The sequence below is a fragment of the Dipodomys merriami genome, unplaced genomic scaffold (assembly GCF_024711535.1).
Source record: "Dipodomys merriami isolate MVZ:Mamm:240054 unplaced genomic scaffold, mDipMer1.0.p SCAF_27, whole genome shotgun sequence".
NCBI classification, from domain to species: domain Eukaryota; kingdom Metazoa; phylum Chordata; class Mammalia; order Rodentia; family Heteromyidae; genus Dipodomys; species Dipodomys merriami.
In genome coordinates this window covers 6,989,061-7,008,388 of record NW_027204159.1, presented here as the reverse complement: position 1 = coordinate 7,008,388, position 19,328 = coordinate 6,989,061, and the positions used below count along the sequence as shown (strand labels likewise).

Genomic DNA, 19,328 nt, shown 5'->3' with positions numbered 1-19,328 from the left:
GGATAGCCAACTGTGGAGATGGATGGTCTCTAGTTCTGCCCCCAAGGTCATGGTAGTCTTGCCCCCAGCATTAAGGGCCTGGAATGTTAAGATTTCAGGGGGCAGAGACTTCTCTAAACCCACTTTGACACAGCTGGGAGGATGGGAATCCACAATAGATAATACCTTCAGCAGGTCTTTGGCAAAATCTTGGCCATCATTCAGCTGGTCCAAGTTGGCAATGAATTGCTGGCAGGACATCTTCTTGCCAATGTTCTGTAATGGAGAAATGGTTCTGTCTAAGAGTCCAAAAAGGCTGGTGAGGCCTTCACACCCTGCCCTGCCCATTCCATTCAGAGGGAATGAGGCAGCATCAAGGACAGTAAGAAGACTAAAGCATTCTGAATGTTCCTTTGTTTCTAAGAGTTTTCAGAACTCCTCTTCACATTCAAGAGTCTACCTGATTGTTAAGCATCAGTGAAAGGTTAGAGTTCTCTTCAAACCCAGATGGAAGAGGCACTGGAATAGTTGACATTTGCCAGCTGCCTACTCTCTTCCAGACATTGTGTATGACATGCAGTATCTTATTTCCTTCTCACCACAGGGTAAGGAAACAGGGTGCAGTGGGGTGACTGATGTGCCTATGATCACACAGCAAGGATGTGGAAAGGCCAAGTGTGTCTGACATCAAAGTCCACACGCTCACCCGCTCCTCCAGGCTTAACTCTCCCAAGGTCACTCATCACCAGGACTTGAACCCAGGCCTCTTGGCTCCTGAGCCGAAGCTCTGTGTATTCCGCCACAACCGCCTCACCCTCTCACCTGCACAGAAGGGCAGCAAGACCTCCAAGAGGTAAAATCAGGGAGAGTTTGGTCTCATGAAACCAAATATCAGTTTCCACCAACACATATGGTTGCCCCATGCTATACTGGGCCGACAGAAAGAAAACCTTCACCCCTGGATGTACAAAGAGCTGTGGTCCCAAGGTTTGACTTTGGTTAACCACTGAGTAGTGAAAGAGCTTGCCAGCTCCAAAGCCACCACTTGAGAGTCGCACTTTCAGATTCTCCTTGATTCCTTCACATATCAGGAAGCACAAGGTGGTCCTCCTCTTTGTGACATGTTGTGGATTTGGGTTTGCTACAGGCAGTGTTCCCCAGATTTAGTTGCAGAACCATGGTATCACATAAGATGGAAATAAATAAATAAATGATATACATACATAAGTACAAATATGTGTATATATACATATGTACATACCTTGTTTTTGCAAGTATTAGGGTTTGAACTCAGGGTCTTGAATTTGATCATCTTGTTTACTTGGCTGGCACTCTACCACATAAGCCATAACTTCAATCCAGCTTCAAAAAATAATTTTTTGTGCCAATACTGGAGCTTGAACTCAGGGCCTGGGTGCTATCCCTGAGCTTTTTTGTTTAAGGCTAGCATTCTGCCATTTAGGCCACAGCTCCACTTCTGGGTTTTATGGGGCTGATTAGAGATAAGAGACTCTGCCTGGACTGGCGTCAAACCGTAATCTCAGACCTCAGCCTCCTGAGTAGCTATGATTTCAGGCATGAGCCACCAGTGCTCAGCTCAAAAAAGAATATCATAATCAAGTTTATGAATACATTGTAGGGTTTTTAACAGGCTATGTGTATTGGGTTCTGCAAGGAAAGAATTTAATGCTCATATCCTCAAATTTATTGATCTTGGCATCATTTTAACAAAGATAATCTATTCACATCACATAGGATATTTACACACCATAGAAATGATTTAGAAAACAATGGTGTAGGTAGGCACTTTGTTGGTGAAAATACTGGGGATTGAATTTAGAGCCTTGTTCTTGCTAGGCAGGTACTCTACCACTTGAGCCATGCTTGTGGCCCCTTTTTACATTAATTTTTTTTGCCAGTCCTGGGGTTTGAACTCAGGTCCTGGGCACTGTCTCTGAGCTTCTTTTGCTCAAGGCTAGCATTCCACCACTTGAGCCACAGTACCCTTTTTCTGTTTATGTGGTACTGAGGAATCAAACTCAGGGCTTGATGCATGCTAGGCAAGCCCTTTACCACTATGCCACAGTCCCAGTCCCTGCATTGATTATTTTGAAATAGGATCTCACATTATGCCTGGGCCAATGTACGCTGTGATCCTCTTATTTGTGCTTCTTCATGTCTCTTTGATGACAGGAGCTGCCATTGCTTCCAACAATTGTGCTTACCAAAAAAAAACTGGCACAACAGACATGAGCTACTGCATTCAGCCATTGGTTGAAATGGAGCCTCATAAACTTCTTTTTCCATGGGCCATCTTTGAACTGAAGTCGCTGTATAACTACCTCCCAAATCACTAGGATTACAGGTTAGAGCCACTGCAGAAATAGAAAATCTTTAAAGACTTGTAACAAGTAAAAATAAAGATTAAATCAATGATTTAAAACTTCACAGGGAAAAGCCAAAGATCAGATGGCCTCTTTGATGAATTTTAAAGAACATTTAAAGAAGCCAGACTCAGCGACTCATGCTTGTAATCCCAGCGGCTTAGAAGAACAGAAGGCTTGCAGTTCACGGCCAGACTTGGTAAAAAGTTTGTAAGACCCTCATCTCGGCTAATAAAAAGCTGGGCACAGTGGCATCCCAGTTACTTGGGAAACAAAAAAGAGGATCATGGTTCAGGTCAGCCCTAACTTACACACCAGACCTTATCTCAAAAATAACTAAAGCAGCTGGGTGCCGGTGGCTCATGCCTGTAATCCTAGCTACTCAGGAGGCTGAGATCTAAAGATCATGGTTCAAAGCCAGCCCAGGCAGGAAAGTCCGTGAGACTCTGATCTCCAATAAACCACTACAAAACCAGAAGTGGTGCTGTGGCTCAAGTGGTAGAGCATTCTCCTTGAGCTGAAGAGTGCAGGTATAGCACCCAAGCCCAGAGTTCAAACCCCACAACTGACAATAAATTAATTAATTAATTAATTAATTTAATTAAACAACTAAAATAGCTGGGTGTTGGTAGCTCACACCTAGCTACTCAGGAGGCTGAGATCTGAGAATCTTGGTTCAAAGCTAGCATGGTAGAAAAACCTGGGAGACTCATTAACCACCAGAAAACTGGAAGTGGAGCAGTAGCTCAACGTAATAGAGTGCTAGCCTTGAACGAAAAGCTTAAGGACAGTGCCCAGATTCTGATTTCAAGCACCATAACCAACAAAATAGATAGACAGATTAGATAGATAGATAGATAGATAGATAGATAGATAGATAGATAGATAGATAGATAGATAGATAGATAGATAGATAGATAGATAGATAGATAGATAGCACAAAAAGAACTATATATAATATTCAAGTGATAAAGTACCTTTCTAACAAGCAGAAGGTCCTGAGTTCAAACTTTAATACCACCAAAACATTTTAAGGAAAATTAACAACAATCCTTTCAAAATATTCCTTCCTCAAAAAAAACTAAAGAGGAAGGAACACTTCCCAACTCACTCCATAAGGTCAGCATTGTGCTGACAGCAATGCTAGACAAAAATATCACAAGGAGCCCGGAGTCGGTGGCTCAGGCTTGTAATCCTAGCTACTCAGGAGGCTGAGATCTGAGGATCATGGTTTAAAGCCAGACCAGGCAAGAAACTCCGTGAGACTCCAATAAACCACTAGAAACTGGGAGTGGCGCTGTGGCTCAAGTGGTAGAGCACTCGCCTTGAGCTGAAGAGCTGAGGGACAGTGCCCAAGCCCAGCGTTCAAGCCCCATGACTGACAAAAAAAAAAAAAAAAAAATCACAAGGAAAGAAAATTTAAGGTCACTAATCTTATGAATATAAATGTAAAATATCCTTTAAAAAAAATACCAGGAAACCAATTCAATAGGATATTTAAAGGATTAGGCTCTGTGGCCAAACAGAACATATTTTCAGAATGTAAAGGTGGCTCAATACATAAAAATCTATCAATGTAATACAACACATTAACAGAACAAAAGGGGAAGATACATTATTATTATTCCAATTGATGTAGAAAAAGCATTTGACAATATTCAAAGTATCCACCAAACTAGGAATGGAAAAAAAAAATCTTTAAATGACCAAAAATGCATTTAAATAGCCTGCAGCTGACATCATACTCAGCAGTGATTGAATGTCTTCCCTAAGATCAGGAACAAAGGGAAAATGCCTGTCTGTTCCATTTCTATTCAACATTGCACTGAGAATCCTAGCACAAGCAATTAGACAAGAAAAATAAACAAAGCATCCAAATTAGAAAGAAATAAAATTATCTCTTGTTGCAGATGACATGAAGTTATATAGCAAAAATCCTAAAGAAATCACACAAAAAAATTTAAATAATGATTTCAGCAAAGTTGCAAAACACAAGTTCAATTTACAAAATCTAGTTGCATTTCTACATAGCAGCAATTAGAAATCAGAAAATGAAATTGAAAATAACAATTCCAATTTATTCCAAGAATAAATTAAGTTAAAAAATTAACCAAATAGGTGAAACATTTGTATGCTCAAAACTATATTACTAAAAAAATTTAAAGAAATCAGGCACTAGTGTCTCACCATCTATAATCATAGATACATAGAAGGCTAGAATCTGAGGCTTGTGGTTTGGAGCCAACCCAGACAGTAAAGTCTGTGAGATTTTTATCTCCAATAAACTACCAAAAAAAAGTCAGAAGTGGTGTTCTGGCTCAAGTGGTAAAGCACTAGCCTTGAGCAAGCAAAGCTCAGAGAAGCCAGGCACCAGTGGCTCATGCCTATAATCTTAGCTACTCAGGATGCTGAGATCTGAGGATTGTGGTCCAAAGCCAGCCCAGGCAGGAAAGTCTGAGAGACTCTTATCTCCAATAAGACACCAAAAACTGGAAGTGGCTCTGTGGCTCAAGTAGTAGAGCGCTAGCCTTGAGCTGAAGAGCTGAGGGACAGGGCCTAGGCCCAGAGTTCAAGCTCCACGATTGACCAAAAAAAGTTCAGAGATAACACCCAGAACATGAATTCAAGCCTCAGGATGGTTAAAAAATAAATAAATAAGTTACACAATGTAAAAATATAAATAGGCAAAGGACGACAGGCATGGTGGCACATGCCTATAAGCCTAGCACTGGGGAAGCTAAGGCAGAGGATCAAAAGTACTAGACTAAGTTACATATAGCGATCCTATCTCAAAAGAAAAAAGTAAACTATCCATCGACTGTGGCAAATACTTTGAAGTTCCTTATAAACTTTAAGCTTATAATTATCACTGGACCAGTAAATCCTATCTAGGTATATACTCAAAAGAACTGAAAACAGATGTTCAAGCAAAAACTTGTACACAAATTTTCATAGCATCATACTCATACTAACCAAAAGGTAGAAACGGCTTGGTGTGATGGCTCAAGCCTATAAGCCTAACTACTTGGGAGGCGTTAATGGGAAGATTAAGATTAAGATTTGAGGCATAAAATTTCATGACATCTAATCTCAAGCAATGGCTGGGCATGGTGGTATGCACCTTCATCCCAGTGACGTGGAGAAGCACAAATAGAAGGGTCAGCTGGGTAATAAAGAAAGGCCTAACACAAAAAGGACTGGTAACATGGCTCCAATGGTAGATGTCTGCCTAACAAGTGTAAGGTCCTGAATTCAAATTCCAGTAGTATGAAAGAGAGAGTAAAAACAAAAACAAAAAAAACAAGTATGTACTAACATATCCATACATGCTATATGTGTTACAAACATGCAATAGAATATTATCTGGTGATAAAAGATGAAGTAATGATACGTGCTACAATATGGATGGATTCACCTTGAATACATGTCCCGTGAAATAAGCCAGACACAGAAAGGCAGATACTATGAGTCAAGAAAGCAGATCAGCAATTGTCAGGGGCAAAGCAAAGGAAGTGATCGGGTGAGAGTGCTTGTAGGTGTGAGGTTTCTTTTTGAGGAGATGAAAAAATACTGATACTACCTAGTAGTGGATGATTAGACGTGATTGATGTTCTTAATGTCACTAAATATTGGGATTTAAAATGGATAAAATAGTAAGTTCTATGCTATGTGTGTTTTACCACAATAAAATAAATCAGTAAGGAGACAGAAAATTTTTACAACACAAAAGTTCTTGGCCAAATTGACACATGTAGAATACCACCAACTATACAACAGAGTTCTTTCTAAGTCCGAAGGAAATGTTTACTGACATTTACTGACTCTCTAGGCTCAAAAGCAAGAGTCAACAAATTGCAAAATGATATCAACCTAAGTAAGTTATCTGCTTTAAAATATAGTAATAATAGCTGGGTGTTGGTGACTCACACTTGTAATCCTAGCAACTCAGGAAGCTGAGACCTGAGGATCATGGTTAGAAGTCAACCTGGGCAGGAAAGTCCATGAAACTCTTATGTTCAATTAACCACAAGAAAACTGGAAGTTGAGATGTGGCTCAAAGTGGTAGAGCACTAGCCTTGAGCACAAAAGCTGAGTTCAAGGCTGAGTTCACAGGCTCTGAGTTCAAGCCACACTCACAACATATATACATATGTGTGTGTATTAGACAACAATGCAAAAAGCCTTGTATTGGGGGGAAATAAAACACATGTACTCAAGGTATTCGGGCCACTCAAAGCTCTTGAAGAAGTAGTTTAAGACCTCTGAGTTCCCATTTCCTCTTCCCTCCCACTTCCTCTTGGATCAGCAGAGTCTCCCAGGCTGCCTAGGGCCTTTAGACTTTCTCACTACTGCTGTCTTCCAGCAAAAACAATTCACAATCCATCTGGCCCACAGCTCTATCCCAGGGCTGGCCGGTGGCTCTCAAGCCGGGTGACCATTCCCTTAAGTCCATCTTCCTGCCTCGCATAGCAGCTGGTAGGACTGGGGTACCACCCAGGCCATCATCCAGGTAGTGAAACTTGAACCCAGAGAAGCCATGCCTTTTCCCACAGGTCCAGCATGACCTCTGCATACAGCCCAGAGGTCAGAACAATTCTAGCCTATTTAAGACTGATTTCAGAAGAAGGATAAGAGGCCAAGCATGAAGAAAGCAGCTGTCATCTTGGAAGGAACTCTATGCAAATCCTGACTAAACCTTAATTACACTTGGTAGCCTTTTAACATTCTTGTGTGAGGTTCTGTCATATCTCAGAATGGCCTTCATGACTGTAGCCAAATCCCTGCATCTGTCTCTCAAGTCTGACGCCATCGTGCCCCTTCCTGCTGCCACCCCATCCCACCAGCGATTCCACAGCTGTTCTTCAAGCAAAAGCAACCCAAGGGCTGAAATAAATCAAGTTGTTTCCAAAAAGAAACCCATCCTTGGTTCAGCTCAGACTCTCTTCTCTGTCCACCCTGTCTCTCTGCTTCCTCCTTGATGATTTTTCCCCTGGGGACTGAACTCGGGACTCTGCTTATACTAGATAAGCATGCTACCACCTGAGTCATGCCCACAGATAGAGGCCTACATCTTCCAGGCTAGGCTCAAACTCACAAGCCTCCTGTGTCTGCCTCCCAAGCAGCTGGGTTTACAGGCATGCACCACCAGCATGTCTAGCCCAAAATACTTGAATGTCTTTCTCTTCATCTTTTCTCCCTCTCTAACCCGAACTGTCATCTTTTCCAGTTTGGAGGTTGAAAAGTCACCATTTCTCTGGCATACTATCCTTCCAACTCATCCCAGGATCATTCACTGACCTGACATCCAAGATCTACCACTTCCAACACCCCATCTGAAGTATGCCCTCCTCATCTCTATCCCATCCCTCCATCCCAGCCCCCTCTAGAACACTCGCTCCAGCAGTCGACCCTCTGCTGAGATCAAGTGTCCCCAATGTCATTTTGACCCCCTTTAGGATCCAGGCTCCATCATTAACCGCTTCTCCGGAACACTTTCCTTTTTGCCTCTGTCATATTGCCTAGAAAACACCTACCATACATGATAAATTATACAAGACTCTAGGCATTCACACTGTGAGACCAAAGGAGGACAAGGTAAGAAACACAAGGTACAGTGCCTATGTGTATCTGATTATACAAACTACTTTTTTAAATGAATTCCAGGAAATGAAAATGAGATTTTTTTTTATGTTACTGTTTTTGTTGTCTTTTCTTTTCATCCTGTTATTCATTTATCAGTTTTTGGGAGGGTGAGGGGGCACAGAAATGGAGGTGAACAAATGCCATAGTGGTACTCATTAGATACTATGTTGAAAATGTTGACAACTATACCACTTGTGGGTACGCAAAGGAGAGAAAAACTGGAAAGAGAGCAAGGGAAAGAGGGACATTGTCCAAAAAGAAGTGTACTCTTTACCTGGCTTATGTAACTGTAACCCCTCTGTATATTACCTTTATAATAGCAATTTTTGTTGTTGTTAGTCATGGGGCCTGAACTCTGGGCCTGGGCACTGTCCCTCACCACTTGAGCCACAGTGCCACTTCCAGCTTTTTCTGCTTACATGGTGCTGAGGAATCGAACCTAGGGCCTCATGCATGCAAGGTAAGCACTCTACCACTGAGCCATCTTCCCAGCCCCTATAACAACTTTTTTTTAAAAAGAAAGAAAATATCTACCCTGATAAAATCTAACTAGTTTCTGATACTATGCCTGGATCCAAATCCAACCAGATGAAGAAACTTGGGGAAGAATACATAGTCAGGCTAACTGGTCCCATCTTATATCTGTGACCATGATGAGATTGGCATTAGACATCCAGACCACACTGTTACACTGTTATACCTTCCTAGTATGTTTGCTATCCATTCTCCAACATGACCCACACATCTGCTCTTTCTCTTAATCCTCAACACCCCAAAACACACACATCATGATTCTCTCTTCAACTTTGCTTCCCCATTGTCAACCACTCCTTTCTCCACATACTATCTTCTCTTGGCTTCACACACACACACACACACACACACACACACACGAATTTCCTCTGATCTGTTTAAAACCAGGCCCCAGGACTTGGCCATCAGCCTGCCTCTCTCTCAGGACACTCATACAATCTCATGCCTTTAAGATCCATCAGGATTAAAGTGACACACACACACACACACACACACACACACACACACACACACAACACATACACACACCCTTCCATACTCATTGATCCACTGCCACTTTGGGGTCCCCATATTACATCTCCCACACAGCATATCACAAATGAGACTTGAGTTTCACCTCTCCCACTCATGCAGAACTTCCTTCCCTACACACAGAAAATTTTTTGCTGACACTCAGAGAGTGACAGCACTTGCCAGCCAGATGCCAAAGTGCTCTTATACCTTCTTCAACCAGCTAACTCCATCAGCAAGCTCTGTGAGATTCTCCATCCAGAGATGACCTTGCCAGCCATGCCACCATCATTCATCTCCCATCTGGACCCAAACTAACAGCCACCTTGGAAAAAGTTTTGTGAATCCTCAAAAAGTAAAACTTGAGTACCAATGGCTCAGGCCTATAATCCTAGCTACTCAGGAGACTGATATCTGAGACTTGTGGTTCAAAGCCAGCTGGGGCAAGAAAACTCATGAGACTCTTATCTCCAATTAAGACCCAGAAAGTCAGAAGTAGAGTTGTGGTTCAGGTGGTAGAATGCTAGCCTTAACCAAAAATGCTCAGGAACAGCTTCTAGGCCCTAAGTTCAAACCCCAGAACCAGTACAAAAAAAGTAAAACTTAAGCTGAACATCAGTGGTTCACACCTGTAATCATAGTTAATCAAGAGGCTAAAATCTAAGAATTGAAGTTTGAAGCCAGCCCAGGCAATTAACCACCAAAAAGCCAGAAGTGGAGCTATTACTCAAGTGGAAGTACACTAGCCTGGAGTAGAAAAAGCTCAGGGAAAGTGCCCAGGCCCTGAGATCAAGTCCGATAACTGGCACAAAAAAAATTTAAAAAGTGGGACTGGGAAGGTGGCTCAGTGGTAGAGTGCTTGCCTTGCATGTATGAGGCCCTGGGTTCGATTCCTCAGCACCACATAAGCAGAAAAAGCTGGAAGTGGTGTTGTGGCTCAAGTGGTAGAGTGCTATCCTTGAGCTAAAGAGCTGAGGGACAACGCCCAGGCCTAGCATTCAGGCCCCAGGACTGACAAAATAGATAGATAGATAGATAGATAGATAGATAGATAGATAGATAGATAGATAGATAGATAGATAGATAGATAGAACTTGGAATTCACAATTTATGTGAATTATGTGACCATAAATATGGTCCAGCAAGTCCACTCATAGGTATAGACCAAAAAGAACTAAAAACAGATGTTCAAATACAAACTTGTACATAGCAGCCCTGCCATGATAGCCAAAGATGGAAATCAGCCTTCCTGGCCCCTTTACCTGGACCATGTCATCCTAGATCTTTCTGTGGGTGGCTCCTGCTGATGCTCAGGTGTCTGGCCATGCCCTGAAGGCCTTCTGTGATTCCCCCCCACACACCCCCAGTTCAACCTCCATAATGTCTTTTATTCCCTTCATATCCACTGCTTGTAACCACTTGTCCTAACTAGAAGGAGCCTGAGGCAGGCTTCCTTTTCCTGTCTTGTTCAAGAAACCCAGAAGTTGTTCTGGAGACAGGTCACTGAGGCTCCTCCCTCCAGTCTGGACGTCCTCCCACAGGAAAACTTCCCACTTCCACATCCAGGCCATGTCCATCTGGCAGGCACATTCACATCCTGTGAAGCCCTTATCCTGCTTCCCCCTCTGATGGGAGCTTTTTCTGGGGACACTGGTGGGACCAACATTCCTAAGATCATCACATTGCACCAGGTACCCAATCCCTGTGGGAAGCAGAGGTGGCATGGGGAACAGAAGCAGGCCTGGAGCCCTCTGAAGAGTCCCCAGTTCCTGTACCACCAGGCCTTGGGCAAAGCACCCACCTGTGCTGTCTCCATTAATCCTCTTGGGCCAGGACTTGATGGTGGAAAAGCAGAGCTTAGTGAGATAGGAACACACCTCCCACTACACAGCTGCCATGTGAAGTAATACAGGGAACCTGACCCAGAACCCTTGTCCCAGTTGTTAGGCAACTTTGCCTTAGGAAGGAAAGCTTCAAGAGTACAGAAGGCCTGTTCCACCTGCTCCTGGCCTAAACATTCCTCCTCAGCTACAGTATTAAGGTGGGACCATGGCCAGCTAAGAACCACCACCCCCTGGGTCTGCTAGCCAAGAGCTCACCATGTCTTCCCTCCCTTCCATACACACTGAGGCCAAAGCTACCTCAGACAAAGTTGTCATATGTTTATTCTTCTTAGCAAGGGCACTGAGCCCTCGTAGGGCCAAACACCCATGTGTGCCTTAGAGCTTATCCCAGGCTGTTCCTCCTCTCCCATGCCTGCTGTAAAAGGGCTAAGAGACTGGGCCTTCAGGCTGGCCATCATTAAGTTTTAAGATTAACAATGAGTGCTATTGTTATTCTCCTGTAATAATACTACTCATAATAAAATCCTTACCAGAAGCCAGGACAGGTGTTGTGTCTATTACCACTCTCCAGGATTCTAGGGGGGAAAATCGTGACCTTCCCCTTCCCAGCAGATGTAAACCCTGAGACTAAGAGAGGGCCAGTGGTTTGCCCAGAATTGCACAGCTGCCACACAGTGGCAAGGGAAAAGGTGTGAAGTATGGTTATCTCATTCCACCCCACATTGCCCAGACTTCCCTGGTTAATGCAGTGTTTTGAGTTCTGAAATGTCCCAATACAATCCAAGGGGCTTAGCCAGCCCAGCATGAACAATGATGGGGCAGGGGGTAGGGCTAGATGGTGTGATGGGGACACAAGAGGGTGGATGGAGATGGGGTGGGGGCACACAGGGCATGCACACCACTAGCTGCACTTACCACCTGAGGGAGGGAGGACAGGAGAGCCCAGAGGGGCCCGCAGCAACCAAGGAAAGAAGACGGAGTTAGTGAGCTGAGAGAAGTCTTAAGAAAGATTGGGACTTGGACCCACCAGTCTCACAGTCAAGACTGAGAGGGCGAAGTGAATGACAAGGCCTCTTGAAGGTCACCTGGCACTACCTGAGTGGGGTGTGGCATCTCATCAAGGCTGCACGTGAGCATGCAGGGGAGGCAAGGTAAGGCCCCAGTCATTCAGCAATAAAGGGTCTGGACCCAACAAGGGGCATCCCATCTTATCTGCCATGTCCTAAATGCCCCATGCTCAAGCATTCTCACTGTTCCGCTTGGGGACCAGAACCTACGCAAGGCTCACATGGACAAAACTTGGACAGAACTGAATGCCCAACACTCAGGTCTGCTAAAAGAAGCACTGACACTGAGCAAGAAGTCTCTGCCTGGGAACTGGGCAAAGGGTCAGATGACTTGGGTGAGCCAATGAGAGGTCATGTCCCTTCTCCCCTCACTCACATGTCCATGTAGGTCCGTGTTGAGCAGCATCAGGGCACAGGTAAGTGTGTGGATCCCATCTAAATCAGAGACAGTGGCATTCTCAGTGTAAGGGCACTGTGCATCCCCTCACCCCCAGCCACCAACCTGTCTCGCAGGAGAGCCAGCCTGGAAGCTGTGGAGATGGAAGAGGCTACCTGCCAAGGCACCTCAGAGCCTGGGCTCGCTCACATCGTGCTCCCTACCAGTCCACTTGACTGTCCCAGTCAGGACATCCTTCGAGGGAAGGACATTCCCTTCGAGGGAACCTGACTACCCTGCGCCTGCTCTAGCCTAGACAGCTGCCTCCTGCCTCCCCACCAATGGCTCTGGGTCCCAGGCCATGCCCTTGTGCTAGTCTTAGGGGGCTTGTCCCTCAGTACCTGACACTCAGGTCCATCCACAGGCCCTACCTCTAAGAGGGCCCTGACCCACCCTTCTCCACACCAGGACTCTTACTATGCCAAAGCTGAGCCTGTGGCAGGACCAGGGAGTGTGAACATCCGTACAACTGAAGCCCTAGGACAGAGGACACCCAGGGCCTGGGAAAGGCAATGGTCAGGATCTGTAGGGCTCTCTCATCCATTCCACGTGCCATCAGTAGTTCATTCATGCTCATTGAGCACCAACTAAATCCCACAGAGAAGTGGTGGGCGGGGGGGGGGGGGGGGCAGAGCAGGGCGGCTTCCCTACCTTCCGAGGTGCTGTCATCAGGGTTGCACTGGCAGTACCGGCGGGAGAAGTGTGTAAGGACACGCTCACGTTCCTGTGTCTCCCCCATCAGTGGGAAGGCCTTCAGGAAAGTTCTGGAAAGCAATTCCAAACTGCTAAGCATCTCCCAGAGCCCCTGAGTCAGTCTGGATCCTCATAGGGAATAGAAGCCTTAACAAACACACACACACACACACACACACACACACACACACACACACACACACACACACAAAACGAAGGGCCAGAGCTCCCGAATTCCACTCGAGGTTTCACACCTTCTCCAGTCCCCGAAGCCAAGAGACCTTGGCTACCCCTACCCCCACTCAGGACCCCTGTGAAGGAGGGACCCATGAGCATTTCTCTCCTTGGGGTGAATGAACTCCTCACTCCCCCTCCACTGTGGAGCACAGACTTTCCAACTCTCCCCTCACAACACTTATCCTCAGTAATTCTGCTCTTTCAGCTGAGGTCCCAGCCCAGCCCTGGACCCTCTCATTCCTCTTTACATCCTAAGTGTGAACTGTCACCCTACGTCCAAGCTGTCACCAAGTCCTGGTGGTTTGTGCTTCACGTTCATCTCAACGCCTCCTCCATCATCCTCATGGAACGCTCAAGAGGCCTGCTGCCACCTCCCAATAGGCATCCCTGCCCTCCACAGCTTCTGCCCTGCAGAAACCTTTTCTAAAGAGGAAGGCGGAGCAGGCACAGTGGTTCTTACAATCTCAGCCCTGAGGAGGCTGAGGCAGGAGGATTTTGAGTTTGAGGCCAGCCCTGCTGCCTAAAACCTGTCACTGGCTCCCAAGACCCTCAGAGTAACACATGGTGGGTTCACTGATTGCTGGCTCCCTTCCTGGTCCTCTAACTGCACACTCACCTGTGCCTCCCTGACCACACTGAATGGGACAGCCTCACTCAATGCTCTGTGCTCTGGGCTCTCCCAGGGCAGCTTTCCTATGCTGATCCCAACGCCAAACAGATCGGAAAATGGGCTTGGGTCCCTCACCTGGAAACCATGCCAAGAGCCTGGGCAATTTTCCTTCTCTTGGAACTTGCAAGGAAACTGTAGGCTGTGTCAGTTTGGGCCTTATCTGCCCTGGGTTCATGAGACAGAGTATCTCTAAACCTACACTGCCCACTTCTCTGCATCCCCTCTGGGCTGCCTCCTAGGGACCTCAGGGACCTTCAAGTTATCTCCTCGCTGGCATTTCCTCTCAGCAGGCCTTCAAGACAGCCCAACCACAGACCAGTTTTTAAATGCAAAGACTCTCCAATCCCACCTCTATTTTCTGTACCCTATCTGTCCCCCTCCTTTCCCTATCCTCTTCCCCATTTATCCCCTCCCTCTTCTCCTCAAACTCCATTAATTCTTCTGGAAATGTAGACTCTATCCAGCCTTAGCTGGTCCTTCTGAGGAGTCACCTATCCCAGATCCTCCTCTCCAGCCCACCCCCCCTTCTCCAGGCCTCTTCACCAAGCCCCACCAAGCACCCCCACCCTCCCACCCCCACAGTCTCAGCTATTCTCGGGCTCAGCTTTTTCATCTCTGCCCCAGCAGTCCTTCTATTCTAGCCTCTGAGCAACCTCCCCTCTGTCTCCAGCCTCGGGTCTAGTCCTCTCCCACCTGACCCTCTTCAAAAGCATGCACACCGCGGCTGCTCGTGCTGCCTTACTCCCAGCACCTCTGTGCTCCCCAGTGGCTGTGCCTCAGTGTTGGTGTGGTATACATGACCCACCAGTTCCAGTATCTAGACTGAGATCTGAGGATCCAGGTTTGAAGCTAGCCCAGGCGGATAAATCCAAAAGACTATCTCCAATGAACAAGCAAAAAGCTGAAAGCAGAACTGTGGCTTAAGCGGCAGAGTGCCAGCCTTGCCTTGTGTGCAAAATCCAAGCAAGAACACAAGACCCTAAGCTCAAGCCCCAGTATCAGTGTGTGCACACACGCACACACGCACACACACACACATACACACACACACACACACACACACACACACACACACACACACAAATGGAGCTAAACAGGACAACGTAAGAGGACCATAAAATGGACCACTCACATTTTGCTCTGGTCTACTGTATATCCCTCCTAGACCTGCAGCTGGTCTCTGGTCATCATAGACTACAGCCATCCACCTCACCCATCCTGTTCCCTGTGGCCTGCTCCTGCCACCCTGAGGCCTGTTTCCTGGGGCCAGACACCAGTAAGAGCTGGGAGGAAATCTCCTTCACCACTCCCACTTTAGTGACTGTCAGGCAGTCTCTTACCTCTGCCAAATTTCCTGACCTGAGAAAATAGGAATGGTGGTACCTAGTAGACAGGGTGCATAAGTGTCTATGGATGTGGGAAGCAGGAAGGGCTCAACACAGACAGGCCCTCTGCCTTCTCTCTTCCCCTCAAGAGTCTTGACCACAATTCCCACCTGCAGATCCTCACACTGTCACATAGCTGGCAATCACTGAATGACTGAACTACTGTTGCTCTTAAGGCCTTTCTCCATGCTGCACCAGAAAGTCAAGCAACTTTCCCACTAAACAGAGAGAGTGGATGAGGGTGAAGATGGCAGAAAAAAGGGAAATCAGGTAAGATAGAGGGATAGAGGGGGTGAAGTTTGGTTGGAATACATTGCATACATGCATGCATGGAAATGTCCTAGTAAAAGTCTCCCTTTTATAACTTATGTAAGCTAATTTCAAAAATAAACAGAGAAAGAGAGAGAGAGAGAGAGAGAGAGAGGCTTGCCCAGTTATGCAGAAGTTTTGATAGAGCTGCAATGCGAATCCAGATATGCTGACCATATGGCCCCTAGGCATTGTCCCAGCCAGGTCCCAGCCCCACTGACCTGAGTGCTCGATCCAAAGTGAGGCCTGAGAAGTCGAAGAAACTGAGGTATTCCCCAGCGACCAGCCTGCTAAACTCATTGCTGCCAAAACAACGACAACAAAAACAAACAAACAAAAAAGCACAGGAAGCCAGTTAGAAGCAGGGTCCAATCCAAGAATAATAAAACTATAGGAGGTACTTAGGGAGTTGGTCCCAGAGTACGCTGGCACACTCGTCCAGATCTGCTTCCCCCTGCTGGCCAGTGGTGCTCTAACTTTTGCCTACAAACCTAGCTATTTAGGAGACTAAGATCAGGATTTCAGAGGCCAGCCTAGACATACATGTGAGATTCCTTCTCAATCAATAATTGAGCATTGTGGCACCAATAGCATACCGTTCCATATCTGATATTCTGAGATTAAGAGGATTTAAGTTCTAGGCCAGCCAGAGCAGCAGAAGTCCACAAGATGTAGTCCACAAGACTCCATCTTAATGAAAGAAAGTTAAGCATGGTGGTACACACCTGTCATCCCAACTATAATGGGAAGTATAAAATAAGAAGATTGTGAAACAGGGCTGGGAAGATGGCTCAGTGGTAGAGTGCTTGTCTTGCATGCATGAAGCCCTGGGTTCGATTCCTCAACACCACATATGCAGAAAAAGCCGGAAGTGGCACTGTGGCTCAAGTGGTAGAGTGCTAGCCTTGAGCTGAAGAGCTGAGGGACAGTGCCCAGGCCCAGAGTTCAGGCTCCACGACCACCAAAAAAAAAAAAAAGGAAAAAAAAAAGAATATTGTGAAACAGACATAGATCTTGGCACAAAGTGAGATCCTATCTCAGAAATAACTAATGAACGAGTGAGATATGTTCACCACAGAGGGAGACTGAAACTTGCTATTTTAGTTAGCAAATGCAACTACTAAAAATTTTATCTCTACCCAGAAAAAAAAAAGAAATAACTAGTGAAAACAGGGCTAAAATGTGGTTCAATAGTACAGCGCCTGCCTAAGAAGCACAAAACCCTGAGTTCAAACCTCTGTACCATCAAAAATAAAATAAGAAGACTTCCTAGAAGAAGCAATATCTCAACAAACTTAGGAAAGTAAGAGTCATCAGGTGAAGGCAGTAGGGGGTAGAATGGTGTCAGGTGTTTCCATCAGGGGAAGCTACCCACAAGGCCATGTAGCCAGTCCCTGGAGAGCAGGAAGGGGGAAGCAAGAGGTGAGGCAGGGAATTGAACCTGCAGATCCAAGAAAGATCAGGATGGGATTGTGTAGATTTTGAATCAGGATAGTACGATGTGAATTTTGAAATACCACCTGCTACGTAAACATCCATTGTAAGGGTGTCGGAGATGGGGCAAAGATTTAGGAAGCCTCATCTACCAGAAAGAGAGATGGATTGGATTATAGGGCATGAATGGAAATGGGAAATGTCAGTCATCAGGATAAAGACATCATAAGTCATCATCCACAAGGCCAATAAGTGCTGGGTGTGAGGGGAGAGGAACGAAGTCAGGCAGCAGCCTGGGCAGAGCTCTGAGGAAAGCCCTGGTGAGGGAGGTAAAGGAGGAGAGAGCCAGCAACGGAGCCAGAAGTGGAGAGGAAACTGTGTGTCATCCTGGAGGCCAATGAAGAATATGTTTTAGGAAGACTAAAATGAATAATTTTGACAAAAAAATGGAACAAATTGCCACCTGATCCTAATCAAGCCTCAAGCTTTCCTGCCAATTCACAGAACCCATGGCAAATAGGCCAACATGTAAAATAACACCATGAGGATTCCACATTGAAAACATGGGAAATCTCCCCAAGGCTAATGACTTTAAAAGAGAGGTAGCCACGTAAGGTGAGGCAAGCTTGTAATCCCAGCATCTTGGGAAGCAGGGATTAAAGGATCAAGGGCACTTGCCTAGCAAACGTGAGGCCCTTAGTTCAAATCCAAGTATAGGGTCAGAGGGGAGAACTGTTGTGGATTAAAAGACAATTAAGAGGGCTGGTGATATGATTCAATGGTAGCTAGAATGTGCAAGTACATGTTCAAACTCCCCCAGTACAATAAATAAAGAAATAACACTTAAGAAACATATAGCCAGGGCTGGGAAGGTGGCTTGGTAATAGAGTGCTTACCTAGCATGCGTGAAACCCTGGGTTCGATTCCTCAGCACCACATAAACAGAAAAAGTCAGAAGTGGTGTTGTGGCTCAAGTGGTAGAGTGCTAGCCTTGAGCACAGAGAGACTCAGGGACAGTGCCTAGGCCCTGAGTTCAAGCCCCAGGACTGGCATAAAAAAATAATAATAAAGTAAGAAGAATGAAACATAAGGCCAGATGCAATATGTGGCTCTTGTTCTGATTTGATCAAACCTACTGGTTTTTAGATAGAGAAAACTAAACACAAACAGAATGTTTAAGATGATTAGAATATTTTGATATTTTTGTCTAAAAATTACAATGGAATTATAACTATTTTTTTAGAAATCTCTTATCAGCTGGGCACCAGTGGCTCACGCCTGTAATCCTAGCTACTCAGGAAGCTGAAGATTGTGGTTCAAAGCCAGCCCAGGCAGGAAAGGCCATGAAACCCTGATCTCCAATAAACCAACAGAAAATCAGAAGTGGTACTGTGGCTCAAGTGGTAGAGTGCTAGCTTTGAGTGGAAGAGCTGAGGAACAGTGCTTAGGTCCAGAGTTCAAGCCCCATGACCAACAAAAAAGAAAGAAAGAAATCCCTTATCATATAGAGATATATGTTGAGGCACTTCTGGATTCAATAATACAGTATCTGAAATACACTAAAATATTTTAGCCAGTAAGCTGGCATCAGTGACTCATGCCTATAATTCTAGCTACTCGAAAAGCTGAGATCTGAGGATTTTAGTTCAAAACCAGCCCAAGAAGACAAATTTGAGAGACTCTTATCTCCAATTAAGTAGCAAAAAGCTGAAAGTGGAAGTGTGGCTCAAGTGATTTGAACCAAAAAAAGCCAAGCAAGCTAGATGCTCATGGCTCACACCTATAATCCTAGCTACTTAGGGAAGCTAAGATCTGATGATCACAATTCAAGTCCAGCCTGGACAGGAAAGTCCATGAGACTCTTAGCTCCAGTTAACCACTAGAAAACTGGAAGTGGAATTGTGGCTCAAAATGGTAGAATGCTAGCTGGGCGCCAGTGACTCACACCTATAATCCTAGCTACTCAGGAGGCTGAGATTTGAGAATTGAGATTCAAAGCCAGCCTGGGCAGGAAAAGTCCATGAGACTCTTATCTCCAATAAACCACTAGAAAAGTGGAAGTGGAGCTGTGGCTCAAGCAGTAGAGCACTCGACTTGAGCTGAAGATCACAAGGCAGCGCCCAAGCCCAGAGTTCAAGCCCCATGACCAACAAAAAAATAATAATAATAGAATAATAGAATGTAGCCTTGAGCAAAAAGAGCT

General features: G+C 45.3%; 1 protein-coding gene across 1 annotated transcript in view; it reads right to left on the bottom strand.

Moving 5' to 3' along the window:
• The window catches only part of Psd2 (pleckstrin and Sec7 domain containing 2), a 51,178-nt gene that overhangs the window by 12,824 nt on the left and 19,026 nt on the right, over window positions 1-19,328 (bottom strand). The window contains exons 5-8 of the mRNA XM_070036157.1: window positions 15,913-15,993; window positions 13,049-13,161; window positions 12,338-12,396; window positions 166-255 (exon numbers count right to left, since the gene is read on the bottom strand). Of these exons, the coding sequence (XP_069892258.1) occupies window positions 166-255; window positions 12,338-12,396; window positions 13,049-13,161; window positions 15,913-15,993 (343 nt within the window). The remainder of the gene's footprint in view (window positions 1-165; window positions 256-12,337; window positions 12,397-13,048; window positions 13,162-15,912; window positions 15,994-19,328) is intronic.